The 16,233-nt window shown below is 45.3% G+C and overlaps 2 protein-coding genes across 2 annotated transcripts; one reads left to right on the forward strand and one right to left on the reverse strand.

Annotated features, from left to right (window-relative positions):
- The first annotated feature begins 90 nt into the window (after nucleotides 1-90).
- Nucleotides 91-4,866, forward strand: LOC103696614 (bifunctional dTDP-4-dehydrorhamnose 3,5-epimerase/dTDP-4-dehydrorhamnose reductase-like). Its single transcript, XM_008778295.5, has 2 exons — nucleotides 91-886; nucleotides 4,103-4,866. The coding sequence occupies exons 1-2, from the start codon at nucleotides 431-433 to the stop codon at nucleotides 4,553-4,555; spliced, it is 909 nt and encodes a 302-aa protein (XP_008776517.3). The 5' UTR covers nucleotides 91-430; the 3' UTR covers nucleotides 4,556-4,866.
- A 5,510-nt stretch (nucleotides 4,867-10,376) lies between these two features.
- Nucleotides 10,377-12,662, reverse strand: LOC103696613 (transcription factor PCF2-like). Its single transcript, XM_008778294.6, has one exon. The coding sequence runs from the start codon at nucleotides 12,416-12,418 to the stop codon at nucleotides 11,345-11,347; it is 1,074 nt and encodes a 357-aa protein (XP_008776516.3). The 5' UTR covers nucleotides 12,419-12,662; the 3' UTR covers nucleotides 10,377-11,344.
- Nucleotides 12,663-16,233: the final 3,571 nt, after the last annotated feature.

The raw sequence follows: 16,233 nt of genomic DNA on the forward strand, positions 1-16,233 counted from the left end.
ATTGCTGATATATAATAAAAAAAATTGATTATTAATTTTTTGAATTATTATTTTATATTTTACAAATAATGGAGAGAAAAAAGAAAACACTTGAATCCCGCGTGTCATGAGGTTTCTAGAGGTTCAGCTTCCTGTGCAAACTTCTCCTTTTTTCGTGCAGATGCACGCTATACACCCTCTCTTTATCTGACATCAGTCACGCCTCCCACCTCCCCGGAGATTTTCTCTGCCCGTAAACTAACATAAACCATGCTATCACCATCTCCACCTTTCCCTGCTCAAATGCCCACCCAAGCGGCAACCCCTCCACCAAAAAAACAAGCGTGACAATATCAGCTCGGGCTATGATAATTACAAGGGGGCGCCACTGTCGATACTCCTCTCCCTCGACTCCCCGCTCACAGATCCCGATCTCCGCCGGTGTCTCGCCATGGGGCTAATGACCAACGGTTCGACCGCGGAGGCGTCCGGCCTGAAGTTCCTGATCTACGGCCGGACTGGGTGGATTGGCGGCCTGCTGGGCCGACTCTGCGAGGCGCAGGGCATCCCGTACGCCTACGGCGACGGCCGGCTCGAGAACCGATCCCAGCTGGAGGCGGACGTCGCGGCGGCCGGGCCGACCCACGTCTTCAACGCGGCCGGGGTGACCGGCCGACCCAACGTGGACTGGTGCGAGACCCACCAGGTGGAGACCATCCGGGCCAACGTGGTGGGGACGCTGACGCTGGCCGACGTGTGCCGAGAGCGGGCGCTGGTGCTCATCAACTACGCCACCGGATGTATCTTCGAGTACGATGACGCCCACCCGCTGGGATCGGGGATCGGGTTCAAGGAGGAGGACACTCCCAACTTCACCGGATCCTTCTACTCCAAGACCAAGGCCATGGTATCCGACCCATCCATTCGCTCTCCATCTCACAGTTTTACTAGGGTTTTGGTTTCTAGATTCAAGAATTTGTTTGTCGAGCGCCGGATCTGAAATCATTTCGGTTGTTGGGTTGGTTTTCATAGATCTAGTTGATGAAATATGGGTTCTTTATCTCGTTCTTCATCTAGGTTTCGAAAAACAATTTTTTGGATGAGGATGGATGTGATTAGCTTCGGTTCCTTTTCTGGTAGTTTAAAGGAAAGATTTTTGGAGTATGGCATTTGAAGATCTTTGATCGGAAGGCCATGAGATTGAACAAGTTGTAGGGGGGACTAAAGAGTGAGGGCAGGACAGATACACAGGCGCCATCAGGTGTCGGAAAGAATGTTGGACATGTGGACAGCTTGAGGTGGTGGGTGGAGTAAGCTGTAAGCTTGGTGCCAATGGAGGCTTCCTTTCATTTGCCTGTGTGGGAGGACATAGAGCAGTGCTTAGAAAATGCTGATAAGGCAGCTTGCATTTTGAGTATTATGAGAACAGACGTATTAGTACACAATGCAATATGCTCTGTCAAATTAAAAACTTATGCATATATTTTAATATAGGTAGTGTAAGTTTGATTAGGGCTCGGTGCACTTCTATAACTATTTGAATTGGATATTTTGCCTTTAACTGTGAAACCAGATTGGATGTTAATTTTCAGATATGCTGAAAAATTGTAAAAGAATTCTTTGTTTGTTAACTTGTCACATGGATGTTCTTTTGTAACTTTTATATTATAACAGAATTTTTTTCTTTTCCTTGAATGAAATTGTAGAAATCAAACAGTTTCTGCTAGGGGATCGTATTTGAAGCTGCTTTTGTTGCCTGTCCGACTGACTTTGCTGTTGCTATGAGATTTGCTTCAATGTAAGATCTGATGCATATGGCAAATGCATGCATCGAGCTAGTTTTTTATATGTGCATGAAGATCATACTACATGCTAGGAGCACATCTCTGCTTCATCCACCTTCTCTGTTTAGTTGAAAAATTCGCTCTGTTGAAAATGACAGTGCAGTGCTAACTTAGCTCTTTGTTGTGATCTGGCCTCCCTTTAGTTAGTTTTCTAGAAAGTCACATTTTTTCTGCCTTTCTTAGCTCACGTAATTTTCAGACTCATCCATTCTCTTCTTAACGAAGCTACTAATGCCAGTATTTAGTAATAGCACATAGATGCTTTCTCGAATACAAACTGCATGTTAATCTCGAGACCAATGGAAATATTAATGTGTTACCTGAATGGTCGTATTGACGCTGACTAGAGCTATAACTCACTAATGCCCTCATGTTTGCCTTTTCCACTTGGCATTGCTTTTCCATGCATCATTATTGATGTAATAATAACTCTTTAATTCCTAACATTAATCGGCAGTTGTTTTATTTTTAAACTTTGTTATATTGGATAAAACCCTGTGCTACAAAAGGCTATTTCTCAAGTTACCAATAAGGACCAACCTTTCACTGATTCATTCTTTTTTTTCCCTTTAAAAAAGTTTTCTGAATTACTTATGACAAAATGAAAATGTGAAATTTTTGAGTAGTCTACTTTCCCTCAAATGATGAATCCCATTTAGCTTAGACATTATCAAGAGATCTTTGGATTTTCAGGACTGAAGTGAATACAATCTTATCGTCTGATTTTTTGGATAGTTTAGACTAAACATAATTAATAGATACGGCGACAATCATTTAAGGAGAGACTAGAAATATGTCATAGGAGAAAACGAAGGGATAAAGCAGAGGTGGAAGAGGAAAGAAGAAGAGTAGATGGTGTTTCAGAAACTTTCTTTGATAATCAGTATTCCCAGCCAAGCTATAAATATGCTCCTCAATCAATTCGGACAAAACCCTAGGGACACTAGCATTCTACCAAATAAACCTGTAATAAAGGCAGAAACTGTTAACACGAGTCTTGCTGAAAATAAGGCGGACAATTATAAAAAAACGAACCAGTTCCTAGACAAAAAGGATTTATAATCATCAGTACGAAAAGTTTCAAGATATGAATCACTAAAGACATTCCTAAAGATTAGGTTCTTTACTTAATTCTCGAATTACATGAAACTAATATAAGTTGAAGACCTAAGATCTATGACTTTCTAGCTGGCGTTGATCTCTTCTAGCTGGAGAGAATTTGTCTTTGAATTCTTTATGTTTTGGTTTGCAAATGTATCATGAATAAGTTGGCAGAAACTTCATGATTTGTTGCTTGAATAGTCTAAGTTATCCTGAGACAAGCAAAAACTTCCTCTGCCACGGAATTGATGTAAACATTTCATGGATAGTTCATCTGCGAGGGAAGATGTAAGTATGTATAAGAAAATCAAAAAGGCATCCAAGAACCCAAATAGATGCCTCCAAAATGCCAAGTGTCTTTAAGACCCTTCCAGAAGAAAAGATAAGAAAAGAGAAAGTCTCATGGTTTTTGGGATAGAAAGGAATAAGAGATGGAGAAAAATACCTTCTCTAGAGAGAGCAAAGGAAGTAGCATAGAACATGGAGATGAGAGGATGAACAGGAAAGAGAAGAGAGATAACACAATATGAAGCGCCACGAACTGATGTAGTTAAGTCATTCAGGAATAAGGACATGTAATTCACTCTAGGATTCAATCCAGATTAGTCATTACTATCTTAATCCAGGGTATGCCATATCGTACCAAATGATATGGGGCGTACCATACCATACCGGTTTGGTACTGGTACGCAGTATGGAGGGCGTACCGGCACTTGGTATACCGAACCGGCTCCATACTCAGCGTATCGACATAATAACAGAGTGGCACCAATACAAGGCCCGGTACCGAGACGGCATATCTTGTCTTGATCTAATCTATAATCAGAGAACTCTTGAGAAGGCAATGATGACTCTACATTACTGATTGTAACTCTTGGAGTTCAAGGCCAACTTTAACTCGGTTAGTGCCCACCTAAATTTCGTTCTTAGTGATCCCAAAATATATATAAGACACAATGGAACAAAAACTATGATTTGAGAGACTCTATCTTGCATGATAGATCTTTCTAATCTGTTATCAGCTTCAGCTCCTCCACCTAAGTCATACTGGATGGTTCATATCATTACACAACATACATTGCATATTACATAAAATTTTTAATACTGTTATGGAAAATTTCTTTTTAGTGTATAATTGTGATTTCTTGATGCTGATTACTGCATCTGTCACTTGACAGGTTGAAGAGTTGCTAAAGAATTATGAGAATGTTTGTACCCTCCGTGTTAGGATGCCCATCTCATCAGATCTTTCAAATCCACGCAACTTCATCACCAAGATCAGCCGGTATGAGAAGGTTGTTAACATCCCCAACTCCATGACTATCTTGGATGAACTTCTCCCCATCTCCATTGAAATGGCAAAGAGAAATCTCACGGGGATCTGGAACTTCACCAATCCTGGTGTAGTTAGCCATAACGAGATTTTGGAGATGTACAGAGACTACATCGATCCAAACTTCACTTGGAAGAATTTTTCTCTAGAAGAGCAGGCAAAGGTGATAGTTGCCCCTAGGAGCAACAATGAACTTGGTACCGCCAGGTTGAAGAACGAGTTCCCAGAGCTTCTACCCATTAAGGAGTCCCTGATAAAGTATGTGTTCAAACCAAATCAGAAGACTCCTGCAGCCTGAAAATCGGCTCTCTGTTTACTCAGCTGCTCCTGAATGTAGTTGTTTCCTTTTTTTTCTGGTAAGAATGGATGTAGTTGTGTTTTAATGTGAGATCGCCTATGCATTCATGAAGTCATAGACAATGATGGTTGAAACCTTGCCACAACCCTTTTCCTATCTGGTGCAGTACTATGAACAGCAAAGAGAATGTTTTAGAGGAGTCTTATGTCATCCAGTTGTCATCGTCTGTAATATAGGAGTAGATGAGGACTTCTTGGGTATGTATTATTTCACGTTCCTATATTTTTGTGGAAAAGTGCATGTGCAAGTCAGTTCTTTTTTTTTTTTTTGGGGAAGTATTTTTATGATAATATGCAGTTCATTGTTCTTGTACTTCAGAATGCCAAAATAAATGCAAGTTTTTCATTCAAAAAATGTCAAAGTAGGGTTGATTAGACTATCTATTTCGCACATTAATGTTACTCATTTTATCTTTGAATCTTGCAACCATGCATCGGATTTAGATGATTTCTTTCATCGCCTATCAGAAAAGGTAGGTCAATGGCACCTGCTATGCCAAAATGCTTTTTTCAGCCATGTATCATTCTACCGCCCGCCCGAAGTTGGATGTGCAGAAGCAAAAGCAGTTGGTATTCACTGGAATCATATAGTGCTTTAAGGTTGGGAAAAATGTTGGCTGTTGTTTAAGTAGTTCAAATGGTAGGAGTCCGAACTGATTTCATCAGACAACATGTTCATGTTCTTTAGCAGATTGCGTTGGTTACCTCTTTAAGAAGCCTAAAAACCTGTATTGAGTTGCCAAAGTTTCTCGGAACTCCTGTTGAGAGAGAGAGAGAGAGAGAGAGAGAGAGAGAGAGCAACTAAAATTTTCTTTCTTTGATAAAATGTAAATTTTTTAGGCTTGGATGTACCGGCGACTCACTACATCAGTCATGAGTACGCCCTCAGTGATCACAGTACAAAACACGCTCTAGTGCCACCGACACATGCTCCAGTCTCCCTCAGAGGACACCCACAGAGTGGTGTGCTGTAAAAGTGGTGTGCTGTAAAAGATGTGTGCTAGTCTGTCGCACTGTTTGTCTTCCGAAAGACGTGCGCAACTCGGAACGAGTCCAGCTTCCCCACAAGATGACATATATCATAAACAAGAGGGTGCATGTCTGGCTTGATGACGCCGCACCTCCCAAGATACCCCCAACATGCAGTGCAGTCGGAAGAGGAGGCGCTTTGATAGTAGGGGCGGGGGCAGCTGTTGAATACGATTAAGGGGACAATGAGTGAGTCGAGCAGGAGAGGCACATGCTTTACTCCACGCCCGCTCCGAATCCAGTCGACCACTATAACCGAGTCTCCCTCTAGTAGGACTCGCCGAGCACCCAGGTGCACTCTGGCTTGAATGAGGCCCTCTCAAGCCGCTGGCGGCTCCGTTACTGAAACAGATTCGTTAAAGATGCGCCGTCCTCCTGCTGTAATTAGCCTGAAGTCGTGGTCTCTGATCACAAAATCCATGCCGCATCTGCTCCTGCCCTCTGAGATACTGCCGTCAAAGTTCACCTTGAAGAAACTAGGAGGTGGGGGCTCCCAGGATACCATCGGTATCATCGCGTACCTAGATGTAGAATGAGTCAAAGAGGAACCTCAGATGTCCATGTCACCTCCAGGTGGGCCCACAACTGCAATACTCACCAGCTCGGCTGCATGTGCTAGGGCTCTGTCCACCACCGATCTCGGGTAGAACCCTCGGCCCTCGAAGATTCTCACATTCCTGTCAAGCCATATAAAATGTAAAATTTCTTTTGGCAGAGTAATGCTGCAATTATTTAGTGCCGACAATTTTGACGAATGCGCATGACGAAGAGACTGCCGAAGGAACCTATTAGTTGTTTTGATTGCTTCAAGAGTATGGTTATTCAGAGATCCGTAACGTTGAGATTGGGAGGGATTCTCAATCACGAGGATGTAAAGGAGAACTCAATGTTGGGACTTGGGACAAACACGGTTATGGTTGAGACCTCCTCTAGGCAAGGTGGGATTCAGAGAAAGCCCCCCCCCAAAAAAATAAGGGAAATGTGAGAGAGGAGATTTGCATGGCCGAGACACAAGGAATTCTTAACAATAACATGCATAAGTGTTGATATATGGTTGGCTTGTGATAAACAGTGGCTTGTGATATATGATTTGCAATATCTGCTATGAGACATGATTAATTCAATCAAGTTCACTAAACTAGCTGGCAAAAGAAAATAAAATAAAATAAAAGAATATTAAATCTGGAACGAGTGCCATGAAATTTGCTGCTTTTATTGCATAACAATCTGCATCCAAAAAAAAACACAGCCAGCTAAAAAATATTATTCAGATTTCTTAGCTAGGATAAGGGCCTCATGAGTCTGATCCAATTAAATTCAATCCTAAACTAATGATCTACAATCTTAATTAAAAAGAAAACTATCTAGAAAAGAATATTTGGATTTTTCGATTTTGTAATAACCCTCTCTCTCTCTCTCTCTCTCTCTCTCTTTTTCTATACGAGGATTTGTGATATGTTCTTGGAGCTACCAGGACTAGCCACATTGTTAGAGAGGACAGGTTCCGCCATCTCGGAACACCGATGGGAAAAGATTACGAGGATCCATCACGTGCAAAACTTCTTGAATTCAAAATTCGAATTGTAAATTATGTCGTGCCAGTTGGGCTGGCGAGAGCAGGGCCACGCGCTTCCAAGAAGCACGGTAAACCGTTCCGGGACGAATCCAGGTGATGGAAAAAGATTACGAGGATCTATCATGTGAAAAAATTCTTGTATTCGAATTTCGAATTGTAAATTATGTCGTTCCAGTTGGACTAGCAGCAAGATGAGCAGGTGGCCACTTTCGAACTGCGCCTATGGCTGCTTTGAGTTGGGTTTGGTTCTCTAACATTCTACGAATCGTGCCTTGACATCTGGCTTGATGGGCTTCCTTGCCTTTCCACTCCTTTTTTCTTTTTTTTTTTTCGATTCTTTTTCTTTTCTCCTTTTCGATTTTCTGTCTTATTCTCCCTAACAATGCATGGTGGCCTTATTCAAATATTAATTTGGATTCTGGGATCATGAGCCCTCCCGACATATCATTCCATGAGCAATGACATGCCTTAGCAGCAAACTCTGAAAAGGACGTACCGGGGAAGGAAATACATTATTTTTGTTGCAGTGAAAATGATATTCTTTTGATACGTCAGTTCGGGAGCGGAGTTGCAAGCTGCTTCGGTAGGTTTTCACCATACACAGCATGTGCTGCAGGTCGGTTCGATCATTCTGGAGGACGACTCGGTCATGGTCATTGGATGGATTCGGAAAGGGCTGAGTAGTGAGAGCACGAATCACCTCCTGATTTGGAACATAGGAATGATGATGAGAGATGGGGTGGCCTTTCAGGTCAAGCATGTATTCAGAGAGACTAACGGGACGGCTGACTGGGTGGCTATCTATACGGCCCACTACTTAAGATACATCCTGTGGTTAGAAGAGGGGAGTTGCCACTAGCACTCTGCGAGCTTATGTTTTTTGCTTTTCTTGAGTGTATTCGTACGTATATTGTATAAAGAACCCGTAGAAAAAAAAAATATTATTCTACATTCCTCATGGCAACCGAGCAATGGCAAACAGATTCATCCTCTGTTGCCTGTGGAAGTCGCCCATGCAATCTCTTGTTACGAGGAACAGGATGATATTAAGCAGAGGACTCATGGAAGGAGCACACTATTTCGGTGGCGAATTGTCCGGCGAGTTTGCCGGAAGAGCCTGTGAGAAACTTGGCAACCGAAGCCTGAGTTGTGACCGTTGCCATCTTTCAGACCAACCTACCAATCAGTTCCGGCGGGGATTGCAACTGCCGGATGACGGTGTCTTAGGCACTCTTCACTCCTTTGTACTTCACTGGGGGGGCATCTTTGTGGTCTGAATTCATGGATAGAATGGATGGTCGATGGTACGAAGTTTGGGGACTTTACTCCGGTGAGCGCATATCTATTTCTTAAACCAAGAATCGATCCTCAAAAAAAGTAGGGCATTTTGGCCTGCTGTAGATTTATGATATGATGTGATCGTCATGTGTTACGATTCTGTTAACTGAAAGACTATTTTGGGTCATTTTGGAAACTTAAAATATTCATTTGAAAATTTTAAAGATAAGAGGGTGTAGGTAAGAATCATCCAAATTTGAGACGTTGAAACCGTAATTTTATCTTGATCCAACATTTTGAAACTCTTTTTTTTTTTTTTACTAAAACTTCTAGCAAAACTAGGACACCGTTAACCATGTAACAGGATGTGCAGCCACCCTTTTCCATCCCACTCCCAACATGCGGAGAAACTCAAAATCCCTAAGGAGCTTAATTGGTCGAGGTAGAAGGTGGCCTGCTAAGCTTGCCTGGGCGAGATCTAGATACGTGCACGGGTTTGTCACCGGTATTAGGCCAATTGAAAAAATGTAGATTGAATAAAAGGTTGAGAGTGATATAGGTTCAGGTATCTTAATTTTTAAAAACTTTCACCACCGTCTAAGTATGATTTTATAGCCAAACTCTGTTCAATTTTAGCATAAGTCATGTAATTTTCACCTATTCCGATTCTACCAAGCTTATTCTATGTGGTATTTGCTTTTGGTTGCCAACTATATTATTGAGATGTGACATAAATAGTATTTTTGTTAATCAGCTCAATCTGCACATGCAATGCACAGCAATGAAAAAGCTTTAGTTAATTGGTTAAACAATTTGTTATGTTTTATGGATCGATAATACATCTTACTTTTTTTATTTAGTGATCAAATATTAATTGCTCGGATCATTTGATTATTGATTGACATAGGTCAAGCTTGATGCACGATAAAACTGATTTCAACTCGACCTTGAATGGCAAGCTGGTTAATTGGGCTCATATTTGCTTTGTTACAATCAAGCTTGAATTAGGCTTGCTTAAATATTAACTGAGTCAAGCTTATTCCAAAATTCGGGCTTGAAAGTAACTTCAAACTAAGATTAATCAGATGCTTGCTCAACCAAGCTTGACTTGATTACACCTTACCACTAATTATAACTCTCTATTATTTAATTTCTTCTTTTTTTGGCATGTTTACATATTAGTATAGGTAATGCATGAACTACAAATTCTGCTAGCGTAGTTTTTGTGTTTTCTTGCATGTAAGCAAAATATAATCATGATAGTATAGATGAATATTTGCTTTCCAAAAGTAATCTTTAATCACGTTAGAAGTTTTTATCATTTATAGAATCTTATTAATAAATTATGGCTTAATGATTAGTACATATGCCACCATTGATGTTCAAGTCAAAGTTCGAACTTCAGCAAAACTCAGTTTTGTAAATTATTTCACATAAGGATGCTGAATAAATTGGCTTAATACACATGTAATTACTCATTTAGTAATAAAATATGACCTTTGGACCACCAATTGGCCAAACAAGAACGATAGAGCAACTAGTATTTAAGCAAAGAGACTTCATTTGTAAAACTTGATCTTATAGGCAGCAAAAGATGGTGCTTAAATTAAAATAACCAAAAGATATAAGTTAAAAGCTAAACTAGAAGAATCGTGAACCATTAATTCTATTTACAGCACTGTTAGGATCACTTATTAAAATTCTATAAATAGCAAACTCAGACCTATGATTTTGTATCCTAATATCCTAGTAGTAACACAAGATTTTATATGACTGAGTTGTATATCAAGTATGTCTAATTAGATTTTCAAAACCTTCTTATCACCACAATTGTTACCACCACTTAAAAGTGAAAATCCTCGAGACCAAACACACCGCAGATAAAAGCTCTCATCAGAGGATAGCTCGTCCAATTATAATTCAGCCATCTAATGTCTCAAAATCTGATCCCACGAAAAGCACAAATGGAGATAACTAAAGTGAAAACAACATAAAGATCCCACCACCACACTACAAAAGACCGTACAGAGCTTGTGATTAGCTGAGAGGAAAAAAAATAATTACAAGTCTAAACGCTAATTCTAAGTGATACATATGATTAGAAGAGAAAACATTTCCTCATCAGTCATGCAATTAGAAACAACAGTAGGCAACCGAGAGACGTGGGACCTTTTTGAAGGACTGCAAACTAGAGGATGCTCCGTGTCCACGTCACCGCATCCACGTATCGACCGCCGGCGACCCGGTCCCCCGCCCCACCGAACTCCCCGACTCCACCCAGCACCGGACGCGTGTACCCGTGTACCCACCCCACACACACCCCTCTTTGGGCCCCACCACCCAACAAACAAAAGGCTCCACCTTTATCGTGCCTTCCGCCGTCGTCCTCCACCCTCCCGGTGCCGCGGGGGACCACCACGCGTCATCCCGGAGGACGCGCGGGGGCCGCCCCACAGCTCCTCCTCACGCCCTTGGGCCCGTGCCCACCCGCCTCACATGACGGACAGGGTGGTGGCCCACCGACCCTCCCCTTCCCCTGGCACGGCTCACGGTGCAACCACCCACCTTCCCACCCTCTCAGCTGTTTGACCCTAACTCTAACACGGGGACCACCACCCCCACACGAGATAAAAAGCAGCTGAGTAGAAGTTGGAGAACACGAATCTCGCAGGTGCGCACGTGCCGACCGATACAGAGAGATGGCCGGCTATGGTACATGGCCGCCGTGCTTCCCCGAACTACAGACCAAGTTAACTTAAGTTCAACAGCAAATACGAAGAAAAAAAAAAAATGAAAAAAGAGAGAGAAGAAGAAGAAGGGGGAGAAGTTCTCTATGTCGAAAAGAATTCAATCTTCGGGACTGCTCTCAGAGAGCTCCTCCTCCTCCTCCTCTTCTTCCTCCTCCACCTCTTCATTCTCTTTTTGCTCCTGACTTTGATCCTGGCGATGGTGTTGCTCGCCGGACTCGCCCATCAGTTGGAGCTCCGCCTTATCTTGTCTGGCCGACGGCGCGCTCGCCGCGGAACCTCCGCCCACAGCAGCGGACGACGGCGGCTCCGCGGACGCGGGGGCGGCTAGGGCCGGGATGGGCCGAGCTGTTGCCAGGTTGATGATCTGCGGGCCCTGCGGGAAAGTCCAAAGCTGAGGCTGGTTCGACGGCCCCGCGATGGCGGAGGGTGGCGGGATCATCCACAGCGCGCCCGGCGGTATCAATCTGCCGCCAGCAGCGGCAGCCCACATCGGCACCATTCCCTGCGCCGCCCCGATGGGGGCCAGCCCCGTGGATATGGATATTGCGCCGCCGCCAGGGAGCAGCGGGTCCTGGACGGGGTAGTAGGCTGAGGCGGCGGCGGTTACGCCGGGCCCCGCTGCGCGGGAGGGCTGGAGCTTTCGCCGCCTCTTCCTGCCGGCGTCCTCCCCGGTGGCGTCCGCGGCGGGGGAGGATGTGGAGGTCAGTGGGGCCGTCGACGTGGCCTGGGTCGGGATCTTGAGGGTCCCGCCGACGTTGGTGGCGATGGCGGGGACCGTGCCGGTGCCTGTGGCGGCGATGATCGCTGGCTCCGCGTGCTGGAGGAGCCACCGGATGGTCTCGCCATCGGACTTGTGGCCGAGCTCGCGGGTCAACTGAAAGATCCGGGCGGCGCAGGCGGCCGGCATCCGGATCCTCCGGCCGCGACCTTCCACCTTCGTGTGCCGGTCCTTGGTCCGCCCGGTCGGCCGCCGTAGTATCTGGAAGCCACCCATCATCTCGATCGGCTCCGGTTTGGGGATTATCACCCGGTGGACCGGTATGGCGGCTGGGGGCGGCACTGCCGTCCCGCCGCCACCACCACCTCCTCCGCCGCTGCCGCCTCCGGCCATTCTCAGGTCGGTTCTCCGGCGGTCGTCGTCGTCCTCCTTCTCCTGTTTCTGAGAATCCATCTCGGCCTCCGTCCTCCTCCCCGCTTCGAAAAAGCTCACATCTTTTCCCTTTCCCTCCTCTCGCCTGCCAAATAACAAATCACTTAGCCACACCAAAAGGCGAGAGCGAACAAAACCCTAGAAACCGACCCCCACCTAGTTTTATTCCCCCATCCCTGCCCATCCTACGGCAAGGCAACTCCAACTCCTGGATGGACCCCACCGGCACTCCCTGTGGGCCGTCCGAACCGAACTAGGGTCCACCGGGGCAACTTTTGAGCAACGCGACCAGGGACAATTTGGGCATCCTGGGAGCTGGAGATATATGGAAGATTATTAAAGGGTGGGCGTGCGGATGAGGATTCCCGTCCTGCTCCTCGCTTCGTTCCCTTTTCGCTCTCCCCGCGAAACTTCACCAAACTTTCTTCCCGATTTACGCACTCGGCCCGACATGGTTTTATTCCCAAAATACACACACGGGCTGGACTAGCTTAGCTTAGCTCCTCCCTTTGCCGTAGCCACCCCCAAAAGAGCCCCAGTTGGGGGCCCATACCGGCCCGGCTCTTACAAAAGCCTCCATCTCATGCATTACGTCAGCTGTGGGGCTCACCACTACGTGGGCTGGGTCCCAAGGCAAGGTAAAAGGAGAGAGATGAGAACCGAAGCTAGACTCGGTTTCTAGGAGTGTGGGGCCTACGAGCAAGGCACTCCTGGTTGACTGCCCGCCCGTGTCCACCACCTTGATATATCCAATCACGGATGATCAGGCACGATCGCGTATCTCATAGTAGTTTCCGGAGCGATCGCACACGGGTGATCGGCCGAGACGGCCGTTCACGTGAAAGATCGGCTGCCCGCCTTAGGGCCCCACATTTAGTATCGGTTGGTGCGGGACGCGTGGGTGACGTTGCGGGCACGGTGTCCAAACGGCGCCAAATATCACGCGGACGAGTGGCGGAAGCAACGGAGGAGGTTGTGGGCCCCACAGTGGAATGGACACGCGTCGACCTTGCGGTTCGTGGGGTTTTAAAAATCGGGTGGACCAGGCATAGGGAACTGGGTGCCGCGTGGGGAATATTGGGAAAGGGGGTTTCACCGTTTTGATATCGGATCCGACGGTCGCGGATTGCGGGTACAGACAGATGGAGCCAACTGTATGTGGGACCACCAAATTGCTGAGGGATGGGCCCCGCGTCTGACATATTTTTTATTTTTTCGCCTGTGTGGCTGAGACGGCGTTTTGGAACGACCCAGACCGGTAGCCTCGTCTGAACTGGTATTTTTCTTTTAATGCTATTCCTGTCTAAGTTTGAAGATTGGAGAAATAAAAATGTTCAAGGCAATTCGCTCATAGAGGTTGGACTACATCTTAGAGAGAAGTATCTGTAAAATGTTCCATGTCTATCATGCAGTATTAACAATATTAATGCATAATTTTGTTTACAAGCAATTGAATTTTGTGAAGATAGTTTCCATAGCTATCAAAAAGTGAAAGGAATATCAATAATATTAATCGTTAGGGGGTTTTGTGCCAAATGCCTAAAATGGACCCTACTTTTAAAAGATTATGAGTTCTTTGTTTTTGAGTGTAGATCAAGTGATGAACACAAGGGCCATGTATAGTGGACCCTACTTTTAAGATTAACTACTCGAGCCAATTTAATTCGAAGAGGAACTAGTCAAGTAAGTTGCTTTCTAATAGCACGAACTTTGTGCTCACGCATACGTGCCAAAATATCTTCCTAAGAGAGGCATATGATATATGTCGTGATAAGACATGCATGCCTTCTCCAAAAATTCCTTGTGTACGTCGAATGCATACATTACTTCCAATGCAGGTTGTTGTGCAATCCAGTATGCGGAGCGCCGGTATAATTTAAGTCTTTCTCTCCCCGATCACTGCAATAAAAGCAACTACTTCCCACGTCCGAGCTCGCAAGCAGCTCGAACTCGAAAGTCGGAGGGTAGTATTGAGAAAAATACGAGTCCTCCCAAAGCACGTGAACGTGTCGACCAGCACGTGATCGGAAACACCCTACCTCGGACGACCGACCTGGCGACCGTCCTCGGACGACCAGCATGGCACTCGACCTTGAAACGCCCGACCTGGGAGCTCCCGACCTCAGAAGCCTAACCTCGCCATCCACTCGCCGCGATCACATCCTTCTGCGGTTCGACCAGAGACCATCCCCCGCCACGGTCGCCAACAATTAATGCGCATGGTCTCTGCAGACTTCCGGCTTACTCAACAATTAATGCGCATGGACTTTGCAGACCTCTGGCTTACTCAACAATTAATGCGCATGGCTTCTGATGTCTACGGATCTCAAGTCCTCCACGACAAATTAGCTCGGTTGCCTCTGATCAGCCGTGACAACTCCCTGGCTCCGGCCTAACCTCCTACGGCAAGACATTAATGCACACGATCCTGCATTGATCCAGCCGACATGCTCAATCATACGGTAAAGTCCGTCCCGTCACATCACAGGTAATCCAAGGCCCCTCTATAAAAGGAGAACCCTCCCACCTTAGAGAGGGGGAACACTGAAACTCTGGACATATTTTCCTCCATATATCTTTGCCCTAGAGTTGGGCACTGGGCCGGGCCGCCCACGGCCCGGCACGGCCCGGCACGAAGCGGGCCGTGCCTGGCATGGCCCGCCCGCTACAGTGCCGGGCCGTGCCTGGCACGGCCCATTTGAGAGGGCTGTGCTGGGTCACAGGGTACTGGCCCGCGGGCCGAGCCTGGCACGGCCCGCTTCGGGCCTGGGCCGGCACGGCCCGGTCTAGGCCCGCGGGCCAGCCCGGCACGGCCCATAAGGGCCTGGGCCGGGCTGGCCCGCGGGTCTGGCACGGTCCGGGCCTGGGCCCGGCCCGGCCCGATAAAAATTAATGCTTCATAAATTTTTTTAATAAATTAATAAATATTGAAAACTAAGGATTTATGAATATAAAGCCACCATTGGTGGGGGGTTTGGCATAGACCCCTACCAGTTTATTAATTTAAATCAAAATGGTACATGAAGGGAGGTTTGGACCTTGGTCTGACCTCCAGAATACAATAAGAAAGGGCCGAGGTTTGGACCTTGGTCTGACCTCCAGAATACAATAAAAATGTACAATTATAAAAAATTAAGAAATCTTACTAATCATCAGTGATTCAGTGAATCAGTATTCACTCTTCAGTCTTCAGTCTTCAGTAGTGTTTGTATCATCATCATCAGAGGATGTTGTATTATGTCCACCTTTATCTTGAAGTCTTGCCTCAGCATCCAACCAATCTTTGAAGCAGAGAAGCATCTCCACCGTTTCGCCCGTCATCCTACTTCTCTTTTCGTCAAGAACACGCCGACCTGCACTAAAAGCGGATTCCGATGCTACCGTGGACATCGGCACAGCTAAAATATCGCGTGCAATTGCAGACATAACAGGATATTGATTTCTAACACTCTTCCACCAAGATAATACATCTAGATTCTCTATTTGATTTTCATCATATGCAGAATGAAGATCATTTCGTAAATAAAATTCTAGTTCACTACTTAAAGATGAAGAAGATGAAGAGGAACTTGAAGCATGTGTGTGTCTTCTCTGTGCAATGAATGAAAAAATAGATGACGAACGAGAACTACTAGAAGAAGAAATAGAGGTTTGTATTTGTGTTCTAGATCCACGAATTTTTTCATCATATATAGCATAAATATCATAAAGAAGTTGTTTTACCTCATCTTTAGCAGATTCAGAATTTTGATTCATATTTTCAGAGTATGCATCAAGTAAAATTAGCACGCCATTTAATTTAACTCTAGGATCAAATACAGCAGCTAAGTTATGCA

Source organism: Phoenix dactylifera, chromosome 6 (assembly GCF_051530095.1).
Source record: "Phoenix dactylifera cultivar Ajwa chromosome 6, Ajwa_hap1_PhDact_Kaust_v1.1, whole genome shotgun sequence".
Classification (NCBI taxonomy): domain Eukaryota; kingdom Viridiplantae; phylum Streptophyta; class Magnoliopsida; order Arecales; family Arecaceae; genus Phoenix; species Phoenix dactylifera.

Bases quoted from the DNA above. Each gene is read 5' to 3' on its own strand.
- LOC103696613 (XM_008778294.6), bottom strand. From the start codon at position 12,418: ATGGATTCTCAGAAACAGGAGAAGGAGGACGACGACGACCGCCGGAGA.
- LOC103696614 (XM_008778295.5), top strand. From the start codon at position 431: ATGGGGCTAATGACCAACGGTTCGACCGCGGAGGCGTCCGGCCTGAAG. The intron at 887-4,102 runs GTATCCGACCCA...GTCACTTGACAG, and splicing joins ACTCCAAGACCAAGGCCATG to GTTGAAGAGTTGCTAAAGAA.